This window comes from Notolabrus celidotus, chromosome 3, assembly GCF_009762535.1.
Source record: "Notolabrus celidotus isolate fNotCel1 chromosome 3, fNotCel1.pri, whole genome shotgun sequence".
NCBI classification, from domain to species: Eukaryota; Metazoa; Chordata; class Actinopteri; order Labriformes; family Labridae; genus Notolabrus; species Notolabrus celidotus.
Window position 1 is genome coordinate 17,583,040 of NC_048274.1, and position 19,517 is coordinate 17,602,556.

Sequence of the window (19,517 nt, forward strand, 5' to 3'; positions counted from 1 at the left end):
AAATCTGCACTTCTGTGTTTGCCTTCTCACCTGCATGTGGTGATAGTCATCGTAGGTGTGAACCTCGTCACCGGATTCCACATTGAACACTGAGTGCAGACACTTGGAGGGGCTGGGGTCTTGTTTAAACTCCTCCACCTGGTAGAAAGATACAAAAAGACAGAGACGAAACAGGAGGGGTGAGAGAGAGGTACAGAATAAACAGGAAGGAAGGAAACATCAATATCCTTTTGGATGTGTTTTACGCCACACTCACAACCTTGAACATGTTTTAAGGCATGTCCTTAGATGTTTGTGTTTTGAGTAAACACATGAAAATGTACTTTCTTGGCTGTGATGGTGCAGCAGACAGTACTCCTGACTCCTTTAAGCACCTGCACTTCAATTTACTCTTCAAATCATGCAGATGTTTTAACCTAGGAAATAATGCAGGTACTTTTGGAGTTAAATATGCCACTTTCTTCTCTCTTTCGCTCCAGCGTATAGGTCCACTTCAACTACTTTCACATAAAAAACTTTGACTCCTTTAAGTTCTTCAGCTTTGTGGACCAGGCCTTAAGAAATACAGTTCAAATGCTTAAAAGTTTAATCCCAGTCACTTGAATCCATTCGGTACAATAATTCACAGTCAATGGGCATGATACATTTTTTTCAGAGCAACTTTTCAATTCTCATGAGCTGTGTAATTGCAGTTGCCTCTAATAGCACGACAACTGCTCACCTTGTGACTGAGCAATGTTCATAAAATGAAGGACTTGTGAGTCAATAAACACTAGTTCCACAGACTGTGTAAGACATGGACCCAGACTCAGTGATGTATCCCACTAATTTCTGTGGAGGGGTTATGAAGCCCAAATATGGACAATCAAACCACAGACAAGCTAACCACAGGCACAGAGATGGAGCTGAGGCCGGCTTTAAGCCTAGTGGGTATCAGCTACAATGCATTCACCTATCAGTGTACTCACAACGCCCCTAATGTAAATGTATGCATGGCTCTTCAACTGTATTAATCAAATGTATGAGTTCTAAAAATATAATGAGCTTTTAAGATCAACATTGTATTTCATAGCAGGTTGTAAAAATGTTATTTCTGCTCTAAAGCTGACCATTTCAACACTTAACAGGGTCTCCTTATCTTTAGGAGCTAGCCTCATGTGAACACACGAGGAACTGCAGTTTTCTGGTGTTGGCTTCTTTATTCAGCACTGGAGGTCACCGCTTGGTAGTGACACATTCTATATGTCAGGCAATTACAACTACTTTTTAGTGCTATGGGGCAAGACATTCACATTTTCAGTAAAGCAACTCTATCCCACAGCTAACTGTGGGATAGAGTTGCTACACCAAAGGTATTAATTCTATAGCTATAATCAATCGATTAAAGCATAATATGGTCAGCAGCAATTACTCTACAGCAAATCCAGATCTTAAAAGTGTTTGATATAAATTGTAATGGTTCTCTCAAACATACCACGTGGATAAAAAGCAATTAAATGTCTTAGCAGGGTTTATTACAAATCAACACAAATCAACACCCCTCAGCTCTGCTTTGAAGCTACGATATCAGTGTTACGCTCTTAAAAAAACATTAAAAAGAGTATTTACACAGTCAAAAAATCAAAATGGTGGCAGATAATGGCATTTAAAGACAAATGATAGAAAGTGTTGGAAGTGGGATCATTATCACTGCACCAGTTGTTACCATGAGCCCACAAGATAATTAACCTGTGTCAAAAAGTTAATTATCTTGTGCTGACAATTGAACAACCTGTGCAAAAATAATAACCGTGTGGGATTTCTGTTTTAATAAACCAACTGTTTCATTCAGCATTTTTTAATTAGCTTAATTTCCTGAAATCCTTTATGCTTCAACACCCTGAGATAATTATTTGCTATGAAATATGCATTTTCTGCATATCAACAGACTAAGCTAAAACATAGCTGCTGATCATCATAATCAGACAAATAACATCCTGACAAGAGTTCTATATGACAGCATTAAAGTGTGTTTCATGAGGTCTGTAGTTCATTTATCTGCAAGTAATTCTAAATGTAGGTGTCTTCCTCGTTTGCATGTTTGCAGTCTTTTTAAAAAGTGTATATCACTGTGCTTTGAGGTTCATCATGGGTTGCACATGCTTCACTCATCACCGCAAACTTTACGTCAAAGCTGACTGGCCATCCTTAAGTGTACGCAGGCACACACAATCGCTACGTCTGAATTATAAATCCCTTCTTGGCTTGGTCCCAACTTATTTGTGTGTGTACCTACAAAGATCAAAAAGACACTATGCCTTGCGCTCCTGTGACATCTTACAAATGTGTTCCCCCGTGTTCGGACAGAGTTCGGTGAGAGAGCATTTAGTTTTGCTGCTCCTACTGCTTGGAATACACTCCAGAAGGACTTGAAATTGTTGGATTTTATTTCACTTGAAGCCTTTGGCTCCATCTTAAAAGAAAGACACACCACAGAACAGTGCCTGTATTTTTTTTTTAAATGCTGTTTTGTGATCACAAATTGCACTTTATTTGCAAATTAGTTGCATTTTAAATTATTGATTGTTTCTACTTACTGTCTGTATATATGCTCCATACTATTGAATTGTACAATTTATTTTGGCGTGTGCTGCTATCCTCTTGGCCAGGTCGCCCTTGTAAAAGAGGTCTTGATCTCAATGGGTTCTCATCTGGTTAAATAAAGGTTAAATAAAAAATAAATACAAAATAAAAATACTTTGAGCTTATGTATCATCAACATGACTCCAAACTCCTAAACTCTAAAAACAATTCCACTGGTCTGACCCACATGTCATTCTAAATTGTAGTTTGGATTACACAAATTGCATCCTCTAGTCCACTTTGTTCACCTTCAGGCACTTGCCTTCGAAATGCAACATTCTTAATACCAATTAGTCTCACTAATGTTACACCTGTGCAAACTCAATTGGAAGAACACTTCAATCATGTGCCAGGGTGTAAACGAGGCCTCAGGCAACGTATACAGTTGTAAGGCAAGAAGATGGAGCAGCAAGAAGGGAAAGGAAGAGGAAGAGTGAGAGTAAAAGGAGGCCTAGCTGGCCTTGGAAGCCATCAAGGACAAGAGGAAGGCCAGGTCGAACCAATATCTCCAATGAACTATGTGCAACTTTGGTGGACCTTGTAATCAATCATGGCCTTACCATGACTGAAGCTGGGCAGCGGGTTCAGCCTTATTCATAGTAGCCTCACTTATCTGGGCCTTCAGAAAAGAGAATAGGTAAGTAGCCACTTAATTATAGAATACCTAACGTCATTATTGATATCTACTGAGCGCACAGATATGTGTAATTTTTTGTCTTACATTTACGCAGCTATAAAGTAAAACCTGTATTCTTAAGGTGTATATACTTTTCATGGAACAGAGACATGACCAGTAAGGTCCAAAATTCACAGACAAGCAATAGATCATCATTACCAACATGGTTTGTAAAATAATGCCATCAATGAAGGACAACGGAGAAGGAGTCCTGGAAGACAATGTCCATTGTGCAAACATTGAACAAGTCATCCTCAATTGACCTTGTCTTGAATCAGCTGTAGATGAAACAGGTCTATCATATTCCATTTGAGCGCAACTTTGACCGAGTGAAGGAGCAACAACACCAATATGTGGATGTGAGTATAGTGTCCTCTCAGTACTCAGTATAGACATGGTCATCCCCCCCTTTTGTGTGCTTGAACTTGATGACGGTGCTGTTCCTTGTGAATTTATCTTCATCAACGAGGCATGGCTCAACCCGCAGAAGATCATGTTGAAAAGGAGGATGATCATTGGCAACCTTGCCATAGTCAATGTCTGTAGGCAGCATGCAAGAATATCACCATGTGGGCTGCTATTGGTCAGCTTGGAGTCATACATCACCATGCACAGATGGGACGCTACAACACTCCATCACTCACAGTTTGCTAACATTCCTTGACAAACTCAAAAATATCTTCATCATCTCAAAGAAGAGGACCAGGCCACCTGCGTTGTCATTTGGGATAAAGTGAGTTTCTATTGTGCTGTTCAGACCCACAACTGGTTCACCAACAACCCCATAATTAGCAGCGCTGTACCTTCTACAATAGTCCCCATTTCTAATCCAATAGATCAACTATTTTCAGCTTTGCAGTAGAAAGTGTACGAACACAGACCCTACGAGTGTGTGGCACTACTGCAGGCAATGGAGGAGGTATGTGATGACATCCACACAGATGAATGCCAAGGATGGATCCGTCATGCCAAGCACATTTTCCCCCGCTGCCTGATCAGGAGCAGAGGTGGGACACAGATCCACCTGTTTCGTAGCATCTAAAAAAAAATTTGAATGTCAGTTCAGCTGAACATTTTGTATTTCAGTATGAATATCAGTATGAATTTCAGTATGTTCACTATTCCTTTTGTAATTTTAGTTGCTTAAAAAACATTAAAGGGCTAGGCTGGCGTTATTGAAGGGCAGATTCCATGTCTAAAAGGTAGGATTTATGTACTCTGTTACCTCTCAGATTAAGTTATATAGGAGTATAGTTGTTCAGATATACAGAACAGCATAACATGGTTCAGCTCAGGGGCATGTAGTGGTCAGATTCAGTCTTTTGGTTTACAGAAAATATAAAAAACAGAGAACATGTAAGCTGTGTTTTGTGTTCTGCGTTTTCTTGGTGGCTTTGTTTGTGTGTGTGTGTGTGTGTGTGTGTGTGTGTGTGTGTGTGTGTGTGTGTGTGTGTGTGTGTGTGTGTGTGTGTGTGCGTGTGTGTGCGTGTGTGTGTGTGTGTGTGTGTTTGAGTGTGTTGTAGAATCAACCCAACAACATGGCAAATTATAGCTGGGCCGCCTGTCCCATCACACAGTTATAAATAATTGGCCCCTTTGTCCCATTTTCCCCTCGTTTGTTTCTCTTCTCTCCACCTTTCTTGCTGCTCTCTCAATCATCCAGCTCCACCTCCCTGTCTCAATTTCTCTCTTCCTACTCCCACCCTCCCGTGCTTCTTGCTTTCATCCCTTTCCTCCTCGTACTTCCCATCATTCAGTCTTTTCCTCTTTTTTTCTCCTGCTCACTTTGTTTTTTTCTCTTATTTCAGACCCCCCATTTCTAATCTAGTCTTTCCTCAGGCTCTCTACCTCTGCACACTGCTTTCCCTCCTCGTCAGGTCATAGTGGAGACCCTCTGTCCTACTTTCACACATACTGCTCCACTTCCTGCTATCCCACAGCGGCTGATGCGAGCATGTGTGCGCGTGTGAAATTGAGTGAAATACTTTCTTATATCAGCAGCTTACAATAGATGCTGCTGTTTGTGTTTATATAAAACCTACTTGTGAGTGGAGGCCTCTCTGATTGTTGCTCCAGCAGAGCCACAGAGTCAAGTGGCTGTACTCTGGGAATATTTTCAGAGGACCGACATCTTGCTTATTGTTTTGAGTGCTGCATTGCACCAATATGAGCTACAAATTAGAGAAACACTTCAATGCCGACTGCTTCACTCAGTAATGGGAAATGATACCAGCATGCTTTATGCATTTATTTTACATCTATAGCCAGCACAAAATCCCTGCATCTCATACAACCACTCACCACAAGATACATCTGATATTCAAACACAACCCATGGTAAGGAATAGCATTAATGTAAAGTACTGTGAAGTCAGAGCTAATAAAAGTTAGGAGAGCAAGGCAGCAAAGAAGACGTCAGCAGGCACATCAAAAGTTAACATCTTGCTAAGTTTTTGTTACTTTAAACCAACATTAAGGCATTTCTTTAATATACATGTTAGTTTATATATGATGAACATACACACATGTGGCTGCTGAATGGCTTAGTTTGTCTGCCACTTGGTTTTGGGCATGTGTCATACAGTGCTTTTATGATTAAGAGCATTGGAAAATGAAATTTTGAATCTGAAGGTTGTAAATCTAAAACAATAAGTCAATAATGACCACAGTGTTTCAGATGAGAAATTCTACAGAATATTTTCTGGTGACAAGTCATAAAGCTGACAAAAGATTTCACACTATATGAAATTCTTTACTCCATTGTTAGTATAGAACTACTAATTAAATCAGCCTTTGAAAAAAAATCTTTGATTCTCTGGAGAGACAATAACAGTCTCATACCCTTACATCTTTTCGCTGTGATTGCTTTGTAGGATTGCAGGAAAATAATAATGCAACCAATGAGCAAAATGAGCTCTCTTATAGTTTGTTTTTTTATTTTTTAAACTCACTCACCTTGAGAAGAAGTACCTCAGTTCACTAAACACCACTGACATAGACGGACAGCTGGGCCATAAACTATATAAAAGCGGTGGATTAACTTTTCTGGTTTCAAAGGTGTTGTGATGCTTAACTTGCAGTGTTTCTCACAGCCATCAGGGGTTGCAAAAAGAAAGTCTGATTGACTGAAACCAGACACAAATGATCCTACTTATGGACTGATTTTATTACCTCAGAAAAAATATTTGCAATGATGATTGTGTAAGTTTTTTCAAATATTACGGTTTCATTAGGTCATCTATGGGCACATTTAGGTTGATGTTATGGCAAGGTGTACTTAAGAGCTCAGCCACATCAGATAATGAGTTCATACCATAGACTGCATTAACAATTGTCTAAAAAACAGCTATCTCAAGTGAAGCCATGACTTTTAGAGCTCCCCCTGGTGACTGACTGCAGCATAGGACTTTAAGCCACCTCCTCCATGTTAACATATTATGGAACATGGTTCAAACTAGAAAATTAAAAAAACATAATTTTTTTTTTTAAATAAGCTTTCTGTAATTAAAGTCAGTTTGTATAATACTCATTTATGTGGAAGTGTTCATTTCTTGGAGAAGTTTGGTGTTAGTCAGTTATCTGGTGCTAAGAAGAGAGAGCGTCATGGTTGATAGCTCCAAGAGTCCTTGAATTTTTCAATAACTGTGAATGTCTGCTCTAAATCAGCACAAGAATTTGTTCTGCTGTCAGGACCAACCTGAGGGATGCTCAACGATTCATCGGTGAGTTAAAGTTTCGGATTGTGGAAGGGGTGTGACATCAGTCCTGCAATATCTCACTGCACATGGAGGTGGTATTTGGGCTTCAAATCTCACAATAGCAGAGGATGGAAGTGCTAGTCCAATTAAAATACAGCCCGTGGTTGATACCATGGTGAAGCCAGTGTGGAAGTAGAAAAAACTGCAGCTCCTCGAGTGTCCACTTGACATTGCCTCCAAAAGCCAAGGAAACACTGATAATGAAACACTATTTCTTTACAGAAGAAATACACATGTTTACAGCCAGATACAAAACAAATCCTGCTTTTGGTCCCTTTACCTTATTGGCTAATTTCTGACAGCTGTAAGTTTTTATAACTTATCTGTTTTAATTCTATTAAGGTCGAGAGTTATGCAAAATCAAGGGCATGGATGATTTGAAGGCTGGTGCATTACAGCTGTGCTAGGCGGTCAGGCTATAGCTTCAGCTCCACCTCTTTGCCATATCGACCAGATCGACCAGAAGTAAGTTGTTCAGTATTTCTAGTATGGTAAACACCATACAAATCAAACACCTCTTCAGTAACCAATGGATGCCGTCACTGTGCCAGCGTTCATGTTTCATACAGTCCATACCGTCACAGTTGCTGCATCCCCTTCGTTTCTACAGCCTATAAGCAGGGCTCAGCTGCTGTTCAGTCATATTTGCCCAGCTGTGGCCCTGTGGCACATCTTCATTAAAAGATCCATGTTCCCCGAAAGTGTTCGAGACGGGGCTGAAACAAACGCTGCTCTGTGTAATTAACTGTGTAAACGAAGCTTTGTAATTAAGACACAGGAAAGCTCTCCCCTAAATTAGGTCGTCAAGGTCGAGGCACAATGAAACAGAATGACTTTCAAAGGCGTACTGTACACATGCGTTAACACAGTGACACGACAGGCTGCTGCTCTATTAAAAGATCTTCTTCACGAAGAACAAAAATCAGTAGATGTGAATGATTCTGCGATAGGTACATCAAATGGTGTGTTCCTTTATTTTAATCCTCAGGCTGCTTATGCTCGTGTATGCGCATGCATCACTTTCCTGCAGACGAGGCGTGAAATTTCCCCCTTTAGAGCTAAAGTCTCTGGCAATTAACAGATTGCTGGATATTACACCCTCAGGACAAAAGCAAGTGACTCCTGTTGTGATTTGTTTGTGTATGAATGTTACGAGAGAGGAACAGGATGTGTCCAAAGCAGCAGCTCAGAGAGGCTTTGATGAAAGCAGCTCTGGAACATGTTTGATCGGTAGCACAGAGTGTGACTGCAGGATGCCTGTAAGCAAACCTGCAGTGTGAAAGCAGGGCTTGAAAACTCACCTTGTCAGCCTGCCTCATGTAGCAGTAGAGAATCCCTCTCATGCACTTGATGGCAGAGTGCTCCAGTTCGTGAGTCCGCCCCATGTCGTCGTCGATACGTCTGTGTAGAGTGAAAAACAGATGGGGAAAGGAACAAGAATGATATGAGCAACACTTTCATTGTAATAATTCCAACTTCTTTTCCTAATCCCAAAGTTATCTCAAAGATAGTGTGATGACCAATGAAGAGGATAAAGGGAAAAAACTTCTTCTGCATGTCTAGTACTGCAAAGAAAGCTCCTGCTGATGGAGCCATGTCCACAGTGCCTGCAAGTACCCCCCCTTACACACAAACACACTTTGCAATGTGATGCTATTTTTTAATAATGTGGCTCTATATTCTTAGATTGTTTGAATTTAAGTAATAATTCTACAAATCAAAGTTCAAACAGCCTGCAGTTCTTCTGCGGAACCTTCCACGTCTAACAACAATGGACATCAGCATCAACTGCAGTGTCTGTGTGCTGCACACCTTACTCTGATATACAGAGTTCATAATACAAATGGTAGAAGTTTCCCCTAAAAGTTCTGTAAAAGACTGAAATAAATACTGGTTCCTCAATATGACCTAAAAAAGCAAAACAGACCATAAGTGAGAAGATAGATTATCTCCATATAGTTATATTAAGTGCCTTTGTCCTGTCTCACGGCTGGATATTCTATTTCCTTCCCTCATGTTAGATTTCTTGTGTTTCCTGTTTAATGTTGTACCTAACCTTGCATTCTCATTTTAGAAACCTCACCCCCTGCCATTCTGTGTTTCCTGTGTCTGTGATTACCCTAATGTGTCCCACCTGTGTCTCATTGTCTCCACTCCCCAAGTGCATAAGGTCTCAGTGATTTCTCCCTTCTGTGCCAGCTGATCTTGTCCCTCTGTGTACGTGTTCCTGCCTTCTTCTCAGGTTTAGTGCCAACTGCTCTGGCCTGTTTTATAATTTACTGAGCCTTTTTTGCCTTTGCATATTGGTTACTTCTGCCTGTGTTGCTTTATGGATCATCTGTGTACCTATCCTTTTCTGATTAAAGGGACCTTTAATCTTAGTATTGAGTATTTCATTTTGGACCAGCATTTTGGTTGGGAATGTGAGGGAATAAATGCTAACGCAGGTGGTTTAAAAGCACACTGCCAAAATAACCTTGTTTTATATTTTCCACAACAAAGATTTACAGCACACCTACGCATGTACAAGACTTGAGCAGCAAAGAAAGAAACAAACAAAGACAGAAGAAAGAAAGATAAAGCATCCAAAAGTTCTGCACAACAGTACATAAATAGTATTTACAAATCTGAAGTCAATCTCCCTGTCTCATTAAAGTTACCAACCATAGACCTTTCTGGAGTCCCTGAGCTCCATTGTGTCTATGGTTCCTCTGAGTTGCTGCCGTAGACATCCTGCTGTTGTGGACGTTCCAGACTCCAGCTGCTACAAACATGTTGGACTCCAGCGGCAACAGCTATATGACTATCATTGCTCTCTCTCTCTCTCTCTCTCTCTCTCTCTTATTCTCCTCTATCTCTATTTCCAATCCAAACTCGGTCAAGGCAGACGGCTGTCTAACGTGAGTCTGGTTCTGTCTGAGGTTTCTGCCTGTTAAAAGGACGTTTTTCCATGCCGCTATAACAAGCTTAATACTGGGAGGTGCAATGCTCATGGTGGATTAACATGAGATAAGATCGAGTCCTGTCAGTAAGAGGGGACTGTATCGTTTTCTGTCTTGATGTTGGGTCTTTGTGTTTACTGTGTTTGTAAAAGCATCTTCAGATAATGTTTGTTGTGATTTGGCGCTATACAAATAAAGATTGATTGATTGGTTTAATCTAGAATACAATTAAATTGTACACATACTTAAGGGGGTTATATGAGTTAGTTAATATTAAGTGTATAACCCACAGGGTATCTTGGTCAACTTGGCCTCTTTGTTGAGTAAGAGTCTGTAGAACTACAGCTGAAGCTCAGCTATCAACCGCAATATTATTAAATAATGTAATAATATTAAAACTATCCCTGTATATAAATGTGAATTTAAAACTCAAATGAAAACATACTCGTGAAAATCTAAGTATAAAACCTAAATTTATCTAAAGTGTGAATATGCATTAGACTGCTTAAATATAAAATTTGAATTTTCCTACACAGGGGATCACCAACGTTGACAAAAACCAAAAGCTTCCTCAAAAAAACAAACAAAAAAAACAGACCTACATCCATTTAACTAAGAGATTCTCTGTATGTGAATCTTAAATGTTGAAATATATGGGCCAGTTACAGTCTCATATTATGCTTAGCAAATATAACCCTAACATCCTTGTAGGCTGCTATCCATTTGTGCACTTAAGTTTCTAAAATGAGTCCATGTGGTCCTGTAAGCCCGTTAAACAGCAGCTAAGAATATACTCATTTAGGGCACAGACTGAACCTAATGGTTCAGTTAACGGGCGGCCCAGGTTCGAAACCAGCCTTGGGCCTCTTTCTAGCATGTGATTCCCCCACTCTCTCCCAGTTTCCTACACTATCCACTGTCCTCTCCTCTATAAAATAAAGGTGTAAAAAGCCCAAAAATATAACAAAAAAAAAGAATATACTCATGTCATTACTAATTCTGAGTAAATAAGACACTACAATATAAAGCATCGTTTCTAGAGAAGCATTGATTTGTTGTCTGTTTAATAATGTGAAATTTTCAACAGCATATTCCCAGCAGGACAGCACTCTGAAGTTGATCAGTTACAGTTTCATTGATCTTAATAGGAGTCAGCACATTCCCAGAGGGCTGGCAGGTCTCAGATTTACATTGCAGAGGTCAGGCTAATTATGACTTTCCGTATCGACAGAGGAAAGGTGAAAGTTATTTAAATTTCAGAGATCCACAGTGCATTAATCACAGTGTCTTTTAGATTTGACCCTGCACATCAAACCTGATAGTGGGTGGAGGATACAGCAGGCAGCTTTCATCTTCCGATGTCCTTCATCGTGCATTCATTACCGAGATACAAGTACGCAGCACTGTAATATGCATGAGGTGATCCAACAGTGACCGAGGGTTACAGTGACACACTCAGCTCTTCAAATTTAATTACAATCAATCAGGGAAATACAACTGCTGAGACAACTACAGAATATCAGAAAAGGACGGCAGTGCTTGAAACTGGGATTCATACCCAATTAAAGGGATAGTGTGTTTTTTTAATTTTATTCTCAAGTGGGTATGTATCAAGTGGAAACCTCTGGTCTTGAGAAATTAAGCAAATGTGGAAGTGCTATAAACCACAGTTCCTCAAGTGTTCACTTGAGGCTGGATGCAAAAGCCCTTGATAAGATACACTTTATTTGTCCCCCGTTGGGGGAGATTCTTTAAAGCCACATACAAGCCACATACAAACTCATTCGCAAAAGCCAGCAACATTAAGCAGCTTATTTCTCTATGCTGGTGATAGTGGGTGGGGCGTTGGGGGGGCAGAAGGTTAACATTCATTCGTTTTTAAGATAATAAGGTTATGATTTTTCCATAATCAGGGGCCCGGCTGTCTTGATACACTGTAGCTGTAAACAAGAAGGATTAGGCCCACCTCAACTCCACCTCTTTGCCTGTAGCTAGGTCGACCAAAAGTTAGATTGAGTCAGCATTTTCAATATGCTGACCGCCATTGTTAGTTTTCAAAAGTCTGCTTCAGAAACCAATGGGGGATGTCACTGAGACTATATCCATACTTTATACAGTCTATGGGCTGTATGAGAGTATTCTCAATAGTTAATAATAATAATAATAATAATAATAATAATAATAATAATAATAATAATAATAATAATGACTTTATTTATATAGCGCCTTTCAAAAAAAATACAAAGCACTTTACAAACAAGTTGTAAAAAGCAGTTGGCAGTAATGAAGAACATATTATCAAACAGAAGTATTAAAACAAGCATCAAAGAAATAAACCATAAAATCAATAAAAAGCTATCTAAAATAATGAGTTTTTAAAAGTGACTCAAAAGACGACAGTGTGTTAGCTTCCTGGATATCATCTGGCAGGTCATTCCACAGCTTAGGGGCCCTACCAGAAAATGTTTGATCACCTTTTGTTTCTGTTTGAGAGTGGAATACTTAGTAATGACCTACCGGAGCATCTGAAGTAACATGAAGGCTCATAGGGAGTCAAGAGGACAGCAATGTAGTCTGGAGCTGACCCCCTACGAGCCTTAGAAGTCAACACAATCATTTTAAAATCAATTCTAAAATTGACTGGGAGCAAGTAAAGTGATTTTAAAATTGGTGTGATGTGTTCTCTCCTGCTGGTCAGTTAGTTATTTATCCATTTCATAGGAATCTCTCTTCCCTTCCACAGGAAACGACTTGTCATCATCACTTTGAAAATCACAGATTTTTTAGTTTGGTTGTATTTTTTGTCTCTTTTGAAGCCTGAACAGCTGATTGAGGACTGCAGGCAGAGGCTTGATGCATCCTCGAAATAATACGAAATAAAGTGTCTTTCTGATGGCAAAGTGAAGAACAGAGAATTTTCTCCATATACTGGACACTTACACTAATGACTGGGTTGGAAATTGTAAAAATGTACTTAATTATGTGATAACACCAACCCCTTTGTAGCAGTGTATAACTTATGTGCCGGCTCTTTCCCTGGTTTCTCAACAAAGTGGCTGAGCTGACCAGGATCTCAGCAATCAAATACTAAAAAGCCTAAAATAAATCAAATAAAACCATTAAGAAACATACTACTAACAAGCACACGAGTGGTTACATTTACACACACACAAGGAGCAGCTATTCATACACTCAGGAGGAATGATAGGTTTTGAGTTTAATTTTAGCTGAAGATTAATAATCTCTCAGTTAAGTAATTGATTTCTATGTTGAGAATATGAATCTCCTGAACAAAGAAAAGCATTAAATAGGACTGTGTAATGGTGGATCAAACTGATCACGGACACTTAGAAAAGGAGTTAGTGGCAAATCCAAGTGCCAGTCTACTCATTGAATTTCCTATATGCACACTCTCCCTCTATCTCTCACACATGCAGCAGCAGTAGGAGGTAAGTAATGGCAGTAGCCGGGCCTGTCAGATGGGAATTATCTTAATTAAATCCTAGTGACAATTCTAATAGGAGGCAGCCATGACTGATGACAGGGATCTGCCGCTGGTCACATCACTGCAGTGCTCTCTATTTTTACCCTCCTCTATCCCTCCATCTTTCCCCTCAATCTCAGTCCCTCACTCTGTCTCTCTCTCTCTCATCATCTTCCCCCTCTGTCCTCCTGTATGTTATCGCTTCACATGCTTCATCTCCCCCTTTGCCCACCTGATTATCCTCCTTCAGTATCTCCTTCTCTATGTATTTCGCCTTTTTTCTCTCCATCTGCAATTTTTCTCTATCGCCACTGCTCTCCCCGTCCTTCCTCCTCTCTTCTATGTCCTATTACAAGCTCATTTTGTGGAAGTGCTCTTCTCCCTAGAAACTAATCACGGAGGAATGCAGGCATCAAGTGCAGGGACAGCTGATAAAAGGAGTTTGGGGCCTTTAGACGGCTCTCAGCGAAACTTTAAAGTGTTTTCCCTGAACCAATAATGCCAGTGTGTTTAAAAAGCAAAGTCTTTGAATGACAGAGGCCGATTAGAGATCAGGGGCGGTAAGCATCAAACAAAAGCAGGAGGGAAACAACAGAAAGTTTAAAAGTAGGAAGAACAAGGGGAGAAAAGCTGTTAACGGGACCTGCACACTTTGGTAACAAAGCATTTTTGGTTTGTCCTACATCATTCTCTAAAAAGCACTGCAGCATGATAAACCAAAATATCACCATAGCACTCACTGGAAATTGACCAGTGAAAATTCTGAAACTCAATCAAATCTTAAGGGTAACACTGTTACACATTGAGAAATACAACATGTCCAATCAGTGTCATTATGGTGGGAAATTATTCAGATTACTAACTGACATCCAGTGATCCCTTGTTAATGCAGCAGCATTTGACCTTTTCATGTTCCATGTTGGTTGCTTTCTCTGTTTAATACAGGTTGTGTATATATAAAGCTATTATTAACCCTGACGTTATGACATATGACTGGTCTAAGCATGCAAACCTGAGGACATCCCTTAAATCTAATCCACAGGTCTGTGATGATTCGCACACTCCTTAATAGTGCTCTGCTGGCTTTTGTGATACGCTTGCCTTCTGACAGTCTCATTAGCTGCACCTGTATGCTTTGCTTGTAGGTCATAGCTCACACTCTAAGTCAGACCTGCCAACACTCCCAATTCAGGCGGGAGTCTAGTGCTTTTTAACCCCTTCTCCCGCTGTACTCCCAAGTTGTTTTTTTCTCCGGATAATCTCCCTATATCATGTTGATACCAATCAAATGAGTGTCCCTCAACTTCTATGACTCGTGCCCCATTAAAACTGTAATTACATTTTTTTACTATATTTTTAATGGGATCCTCTAATATCTAACCATTTTTCAAGAAGTCCTATACTTAAGCCTTATATTCAAACCCTCAAAAGCATCCACCCCTCCTCTCCCTGTAGATGGTTTGATCCAAAAGACACCGCATGAGATTGTTTCTGACAGCAGGTAAACACAGACCCAGACACCGAGCGATAGGTAGCTGAAGTGTTTATTAGACAAATTGTTATGAGTTCAATAAACTTCTGCTCTGTTTAAAGATTTGATCCATCCCTCATTAAAGTGGGTTAGCCCTGTTCATGCTAGCTAACTTAAGTTGTGACGTGCAATAACGCAGCATCCTCTTTAAAGATCATCAGGAGAGTTTAGAGCTGTGTGAATCTGATGACAGAGTGCTGACAGTGTCACTATCACAATCACTTCAGAAGGTGAAGTTATTAAATCACTAACTCTACCTGATAACCTCAGGTGGAGATGCAGAGGAAATCTCTTCCTTCTTTAAATAAAGAGCAGAAAGCAGCAGAGGCTGAAGATGCAGAGGTTACTGTAGGTCAGATAACATTTAGCGTTAGGTCATAAAAATGATTTAAAGGACCCAGATACATGACTTTAAAAAGCACATAGAAATGTAGATTCATGTTACAGAGATTCCTGCTTTCATTACCTATTGAAATAATACTATAATGGTATCAACATCAAAATATGGTGTAAATGCAAACCACTCTACCTGGAATATGTGTGCGTTACTCCTCACTGCAGTGGCTCACTCTACTCTCACTCTCCAACATGTTTATGAACTTTGAACGACATTGATTTTTTTTTATTTTGTATGTTTTCATTGCTATATTTTACTGCAAACTTTGAAATTAAGAGACATTGAAGTATTTGACTTAGATATCTGGTTATCAAATGTATTAATCTGCAGTTTAGGGTCATATATGTACGGGTTTGCTGGGTATAGGAGGATTTTACGATACTCCAGAAAATCTCCCTATTTTTCACAGTCCAATGTTGGCAGGTATGCTCCAAGTACTTTGGTAATATTTTAAGTCTGTTTGATACAAAGTGCATATTACTTGTTTTTATCAATGAAATGTGCCTCTCAAAACAAATGTTGTTGTTACTTTTCATCACAGCGACAGCAGGGGCGGAAACATAACTGGTGTGGAGGAATAAAAAAGAACATGATTGAAAAACTGATGTGTTAACGCATTAATGATGACAGCCCTAATCAATATATGAACTTATTGTTCAGTGTTTGGATTTCCAAGCATCCTGGAATGTATCGTGAAAAATAAATCTGACCTCATTCCAACACACACTTGTGTTGTTAACACAAATTTGTTACCTTCCTCTTAAGGACAGACCTGAACAAGCTAGCATTTTTACTTCTTCAAAATAAAAATGGTGTTCACACTCGGCTAACTAAAAAACTGTAATTACAAAACAATCACAAGAAAATGTTTTTTTTTGTTATGTTGCCTCTGAATTAAGCCAGAGTGAAGCCGCAGTGTAATATACTGTCTACTGTTGAATTAAGACTCACCATAAAATGATAACGGGAATGATTTAAAGGGGATGCAGTAATCAATAAATTATGGAGTTTATGTTGCAAACACAAATGCTGCACAGAAAATGAAGCAACAGTTAGCAATGGTTAGCAATAGTTAGCAATAGGCAATATAACCAATATCATCAAAGGATGTTGATGGATGATGATAGACTATAGCTTCCAAGTGTTTCCATGACCTTTGCTGAGCTGTTAAAAGGGAAAAGTTTCTTATGCAGTACCCACAGATCCTGAGATGGACCCCAGCACTGAAAATACATTAAAATATCTGCTGGAAAAAAAACGTGTGTATCACTTAGTGGGTCATGTTACACAACTGGGCAGGGACCGAGCAGCAAGCCAAAAGCCTAATGACTATTATATGACTATTATAAATGGAGTCATCCCTTTAAACAACACATATTAAAATTAACAATACACCCTGTATGTTTTATGTGTGTGTGTCTTTGTGTGTGGACGTTTAAGCACTCACCGATAGGCCATAGACAAAGCCCAGGCGGCAGCAGCACAGTACAGGGAGTCCCGGACCTTGGCCTCCTTGCAGGTGGAGCATGTTTTGACCGGGAAGAGGCCAGTGGTGGGACTCTGATAGTTCAAAATGGTTGCCTTGACTGGATACAGAGACAGAGAGATGGCAGAAGTGGTGAAAAAAGCATTCTTTACATATTAGAAATGTTATCATTCCCTTTAAGCCATATAAGCTGAAACAAAACCACCTGGGGCATCTACCAGCCTTTTACAAAATAGCTTACTGGTTTGTGTCTCAAAAAAATGCAAATGCAACTTCATCTGCATGTTCTGAGGACATGTCCTGCACAAGCCCAGAAGACTGACATTTGTGCCGTAATGCACGCTTAGTGCTTTCTTCAGAATGCCATCTTTTTCCCACACTACATGACTTTACTTTGTTTTCACTCCTACATTAAAGTAAAGCACTTTCTCAAGCAACATCTGCATAAATCTCTACCTGACACATTTTGACCCAGTCATTTCCTTCTGCTCTGCTTTATCAGCCAGAGCAGCCTCTGAGTCACACTGAAGTCATACAGTAATGGACTACCAGCATGTGTTTTCTTTCCTTCTGTCTATTTCCAAGGCCAGTCTGCATTTGCAAAGTGTGCAAAAAAGACACGTATCCACCGCCTCCAGCAGGGTTACAGCTCTATCTCTCTCTTCTGCTGCCACCGCCTGACTTTTGACCTTCCTCAGGCTGTGCAGCTGTTCACTGAATCTGCCTCATCCTCTCCTCGAAGTTTCTGTTATGCATAATCTGCCTCAGATAAATTAAACTTAACCAAATTAAATCTAGGGAAATTCAATTCAGTAAAGGGTCGGGCAAAGGAATTTGGCAGACAAGTGAGCATTTGATGACAGTGAGCAAAAGGTAATGTAATAGTGTCACTTGTTATGTAGACAGTATGCACTTAAAGAGTGCAACGGCAGATGAATGCCTTTTCAAGTTAAGTGAAGTGTGAATGATTGCATGAAAAATGTGAATGCACTACAACAATAGCGAGGATGAGAAACTCCTGGAGTTAACTCAGCTAATGATTCTATTGTTCTGCTTCAGCAAAGGTGCGTTGTGCTGCACAAGATAAAAACAGTCAGTTTGTTTTCATGACTAAATGCTTTCCAAGGCAATGACAAGGGAGATATGGAGTTGTGAAAACTGAGTGGATGTCGAAATATTTCACCACCAGTCACTGGCTCTACTTTGACTCTCATTAGGAAAGCAGAAACAGTCACCTTTCCTCCATTGACAAAAAACCCAACAGAAAATAAAAAAAAGTGAGATCAGGTATTTTGATATTTCCAAAAAGTATGTAAACTTCTAGCCTGTTAACACACTTATACAAGTTTCTTATGCACCAGTATGAGAGAGGAAATGAAGACATTACTCAAGTAAACTTCCCCATGTGTTGCAAGTTTGTTTGACAGAAACTTTAACCAAACATCATGCTCTTAAAATGCCTGCTCGATGGCTTGTTCATATTTAGGGACTGTTACGTGTCTGCAAGCCGCATGACATGAAGGTCAGTGGTCATGGACAGGGACACTAACAAAAAGAAACTTAAAGGGGACTTTTTTCATCAATATATATTGGTCTAAGAGGTCCCCAAAACATGTCTTTAAAGTTCATGCTCAAAAAAACACTTTGAAATCAGATTTTGGCATGCCTGAAAAGTCCTTTTCTTCATTCCTCATCAGAACACTCTGTTTTCTCTCTGACCACGCCCCCTCAGGAAGTGGATGTGCCTCGGCTCTCCAGCACGTTGATCTAATGTTTACATGTTGGCTGAATATACACGGCTGCTCAGAGATTGCGTTACTTCAACCCTCTGAATCTGATCCTGACGGAGGGGCGCCTGTAGCAGGACCTTTCTGAACGATTGGTCATAGATTTAGTGTTTCTTGTTGTTTTATTTATCAGTATGTAGACGTGTGTCTTGGTACACAGCTACGAACATGTAGCTATGTGGCTATGCTAACTAGCGCTAGCACTTATCCATGATAAATACAAATCATCCACTAGATCTTCAAATCTGCAGACGTAGGGAGTAAAACCGATCTCTGCCAGAAAGGCAGCAGGACCTTTTATGAAGGATTGGTCACAGATTTAGTGTTTCTTGTTGTTTTATCTGTCAGTATGTCGACGTGTGTCTTGGTACACAGCTACAGCTATGAACATGTAGCTATGTGGCTATGCCAATTAGCGCTAGCACTTATCCATGATAAATAAAAATCATCCACCAGATCTTCAAATCTGCAGACGTGGGGAGTAAAACCGACCTCTGCCAGAAAGGCAGCGGGACCTTCCAGATTCTGTTTCTTGTTGTTTTATTTATCAGTATGTTGACGTGTGTCTTGGTACACAGCTACAGCTACGACATGTAGCTATGTAGCTATGCTAACTAGCGCTAGCACTTATCTATGATAAATAAAAATCATCCACTAGATCTTCAAATCTGCAGACGTGGGGAGTCAAAGCGACCTTTGTGTTTATTAAGACAGCCTACAACTAGCATGCCTCCCTCCTAAGCTCCTTGTTAGCACACATTTGTGCAGGGAATGAAAAACGGAGGAGGGATTCAGTATTATTTTATACAGTCTATGGGCTGAACAAGCTCCGAGC

The 19,517-nt window shown here is 39.9% G+C and overlaps 1 protein-coding gene across 1 annotated transcript in view; it reads right to left on the reverse strand.

Annotated features, from left to right (window-relative positions):
• phkb (phosphorylase kinase, beta) overlaps positions 1-19,517 on the reverse strand; it is a 168,133-nt gene that overhangs the window by 127,723 nt on the left and 20,893 nt on the right. The window contains exons 4-6 of the mRNA XM_034680805.1: positions 16,857-16,995; positions 8,357-8,456; positions 31-138 (exon numbers count right to left, since the gene is read on the reverse strand). Coding sequence (XP_034536696.1) covers positions 31-138; positions 8,357-8,456; positions 16,857-16,995 — 347 coding nt within the window. The remainder of the gene's footprint in view (positions 1-30; positions 139-8,356; positions 8,457-16,856; positions 16,996-19,517) is intronic.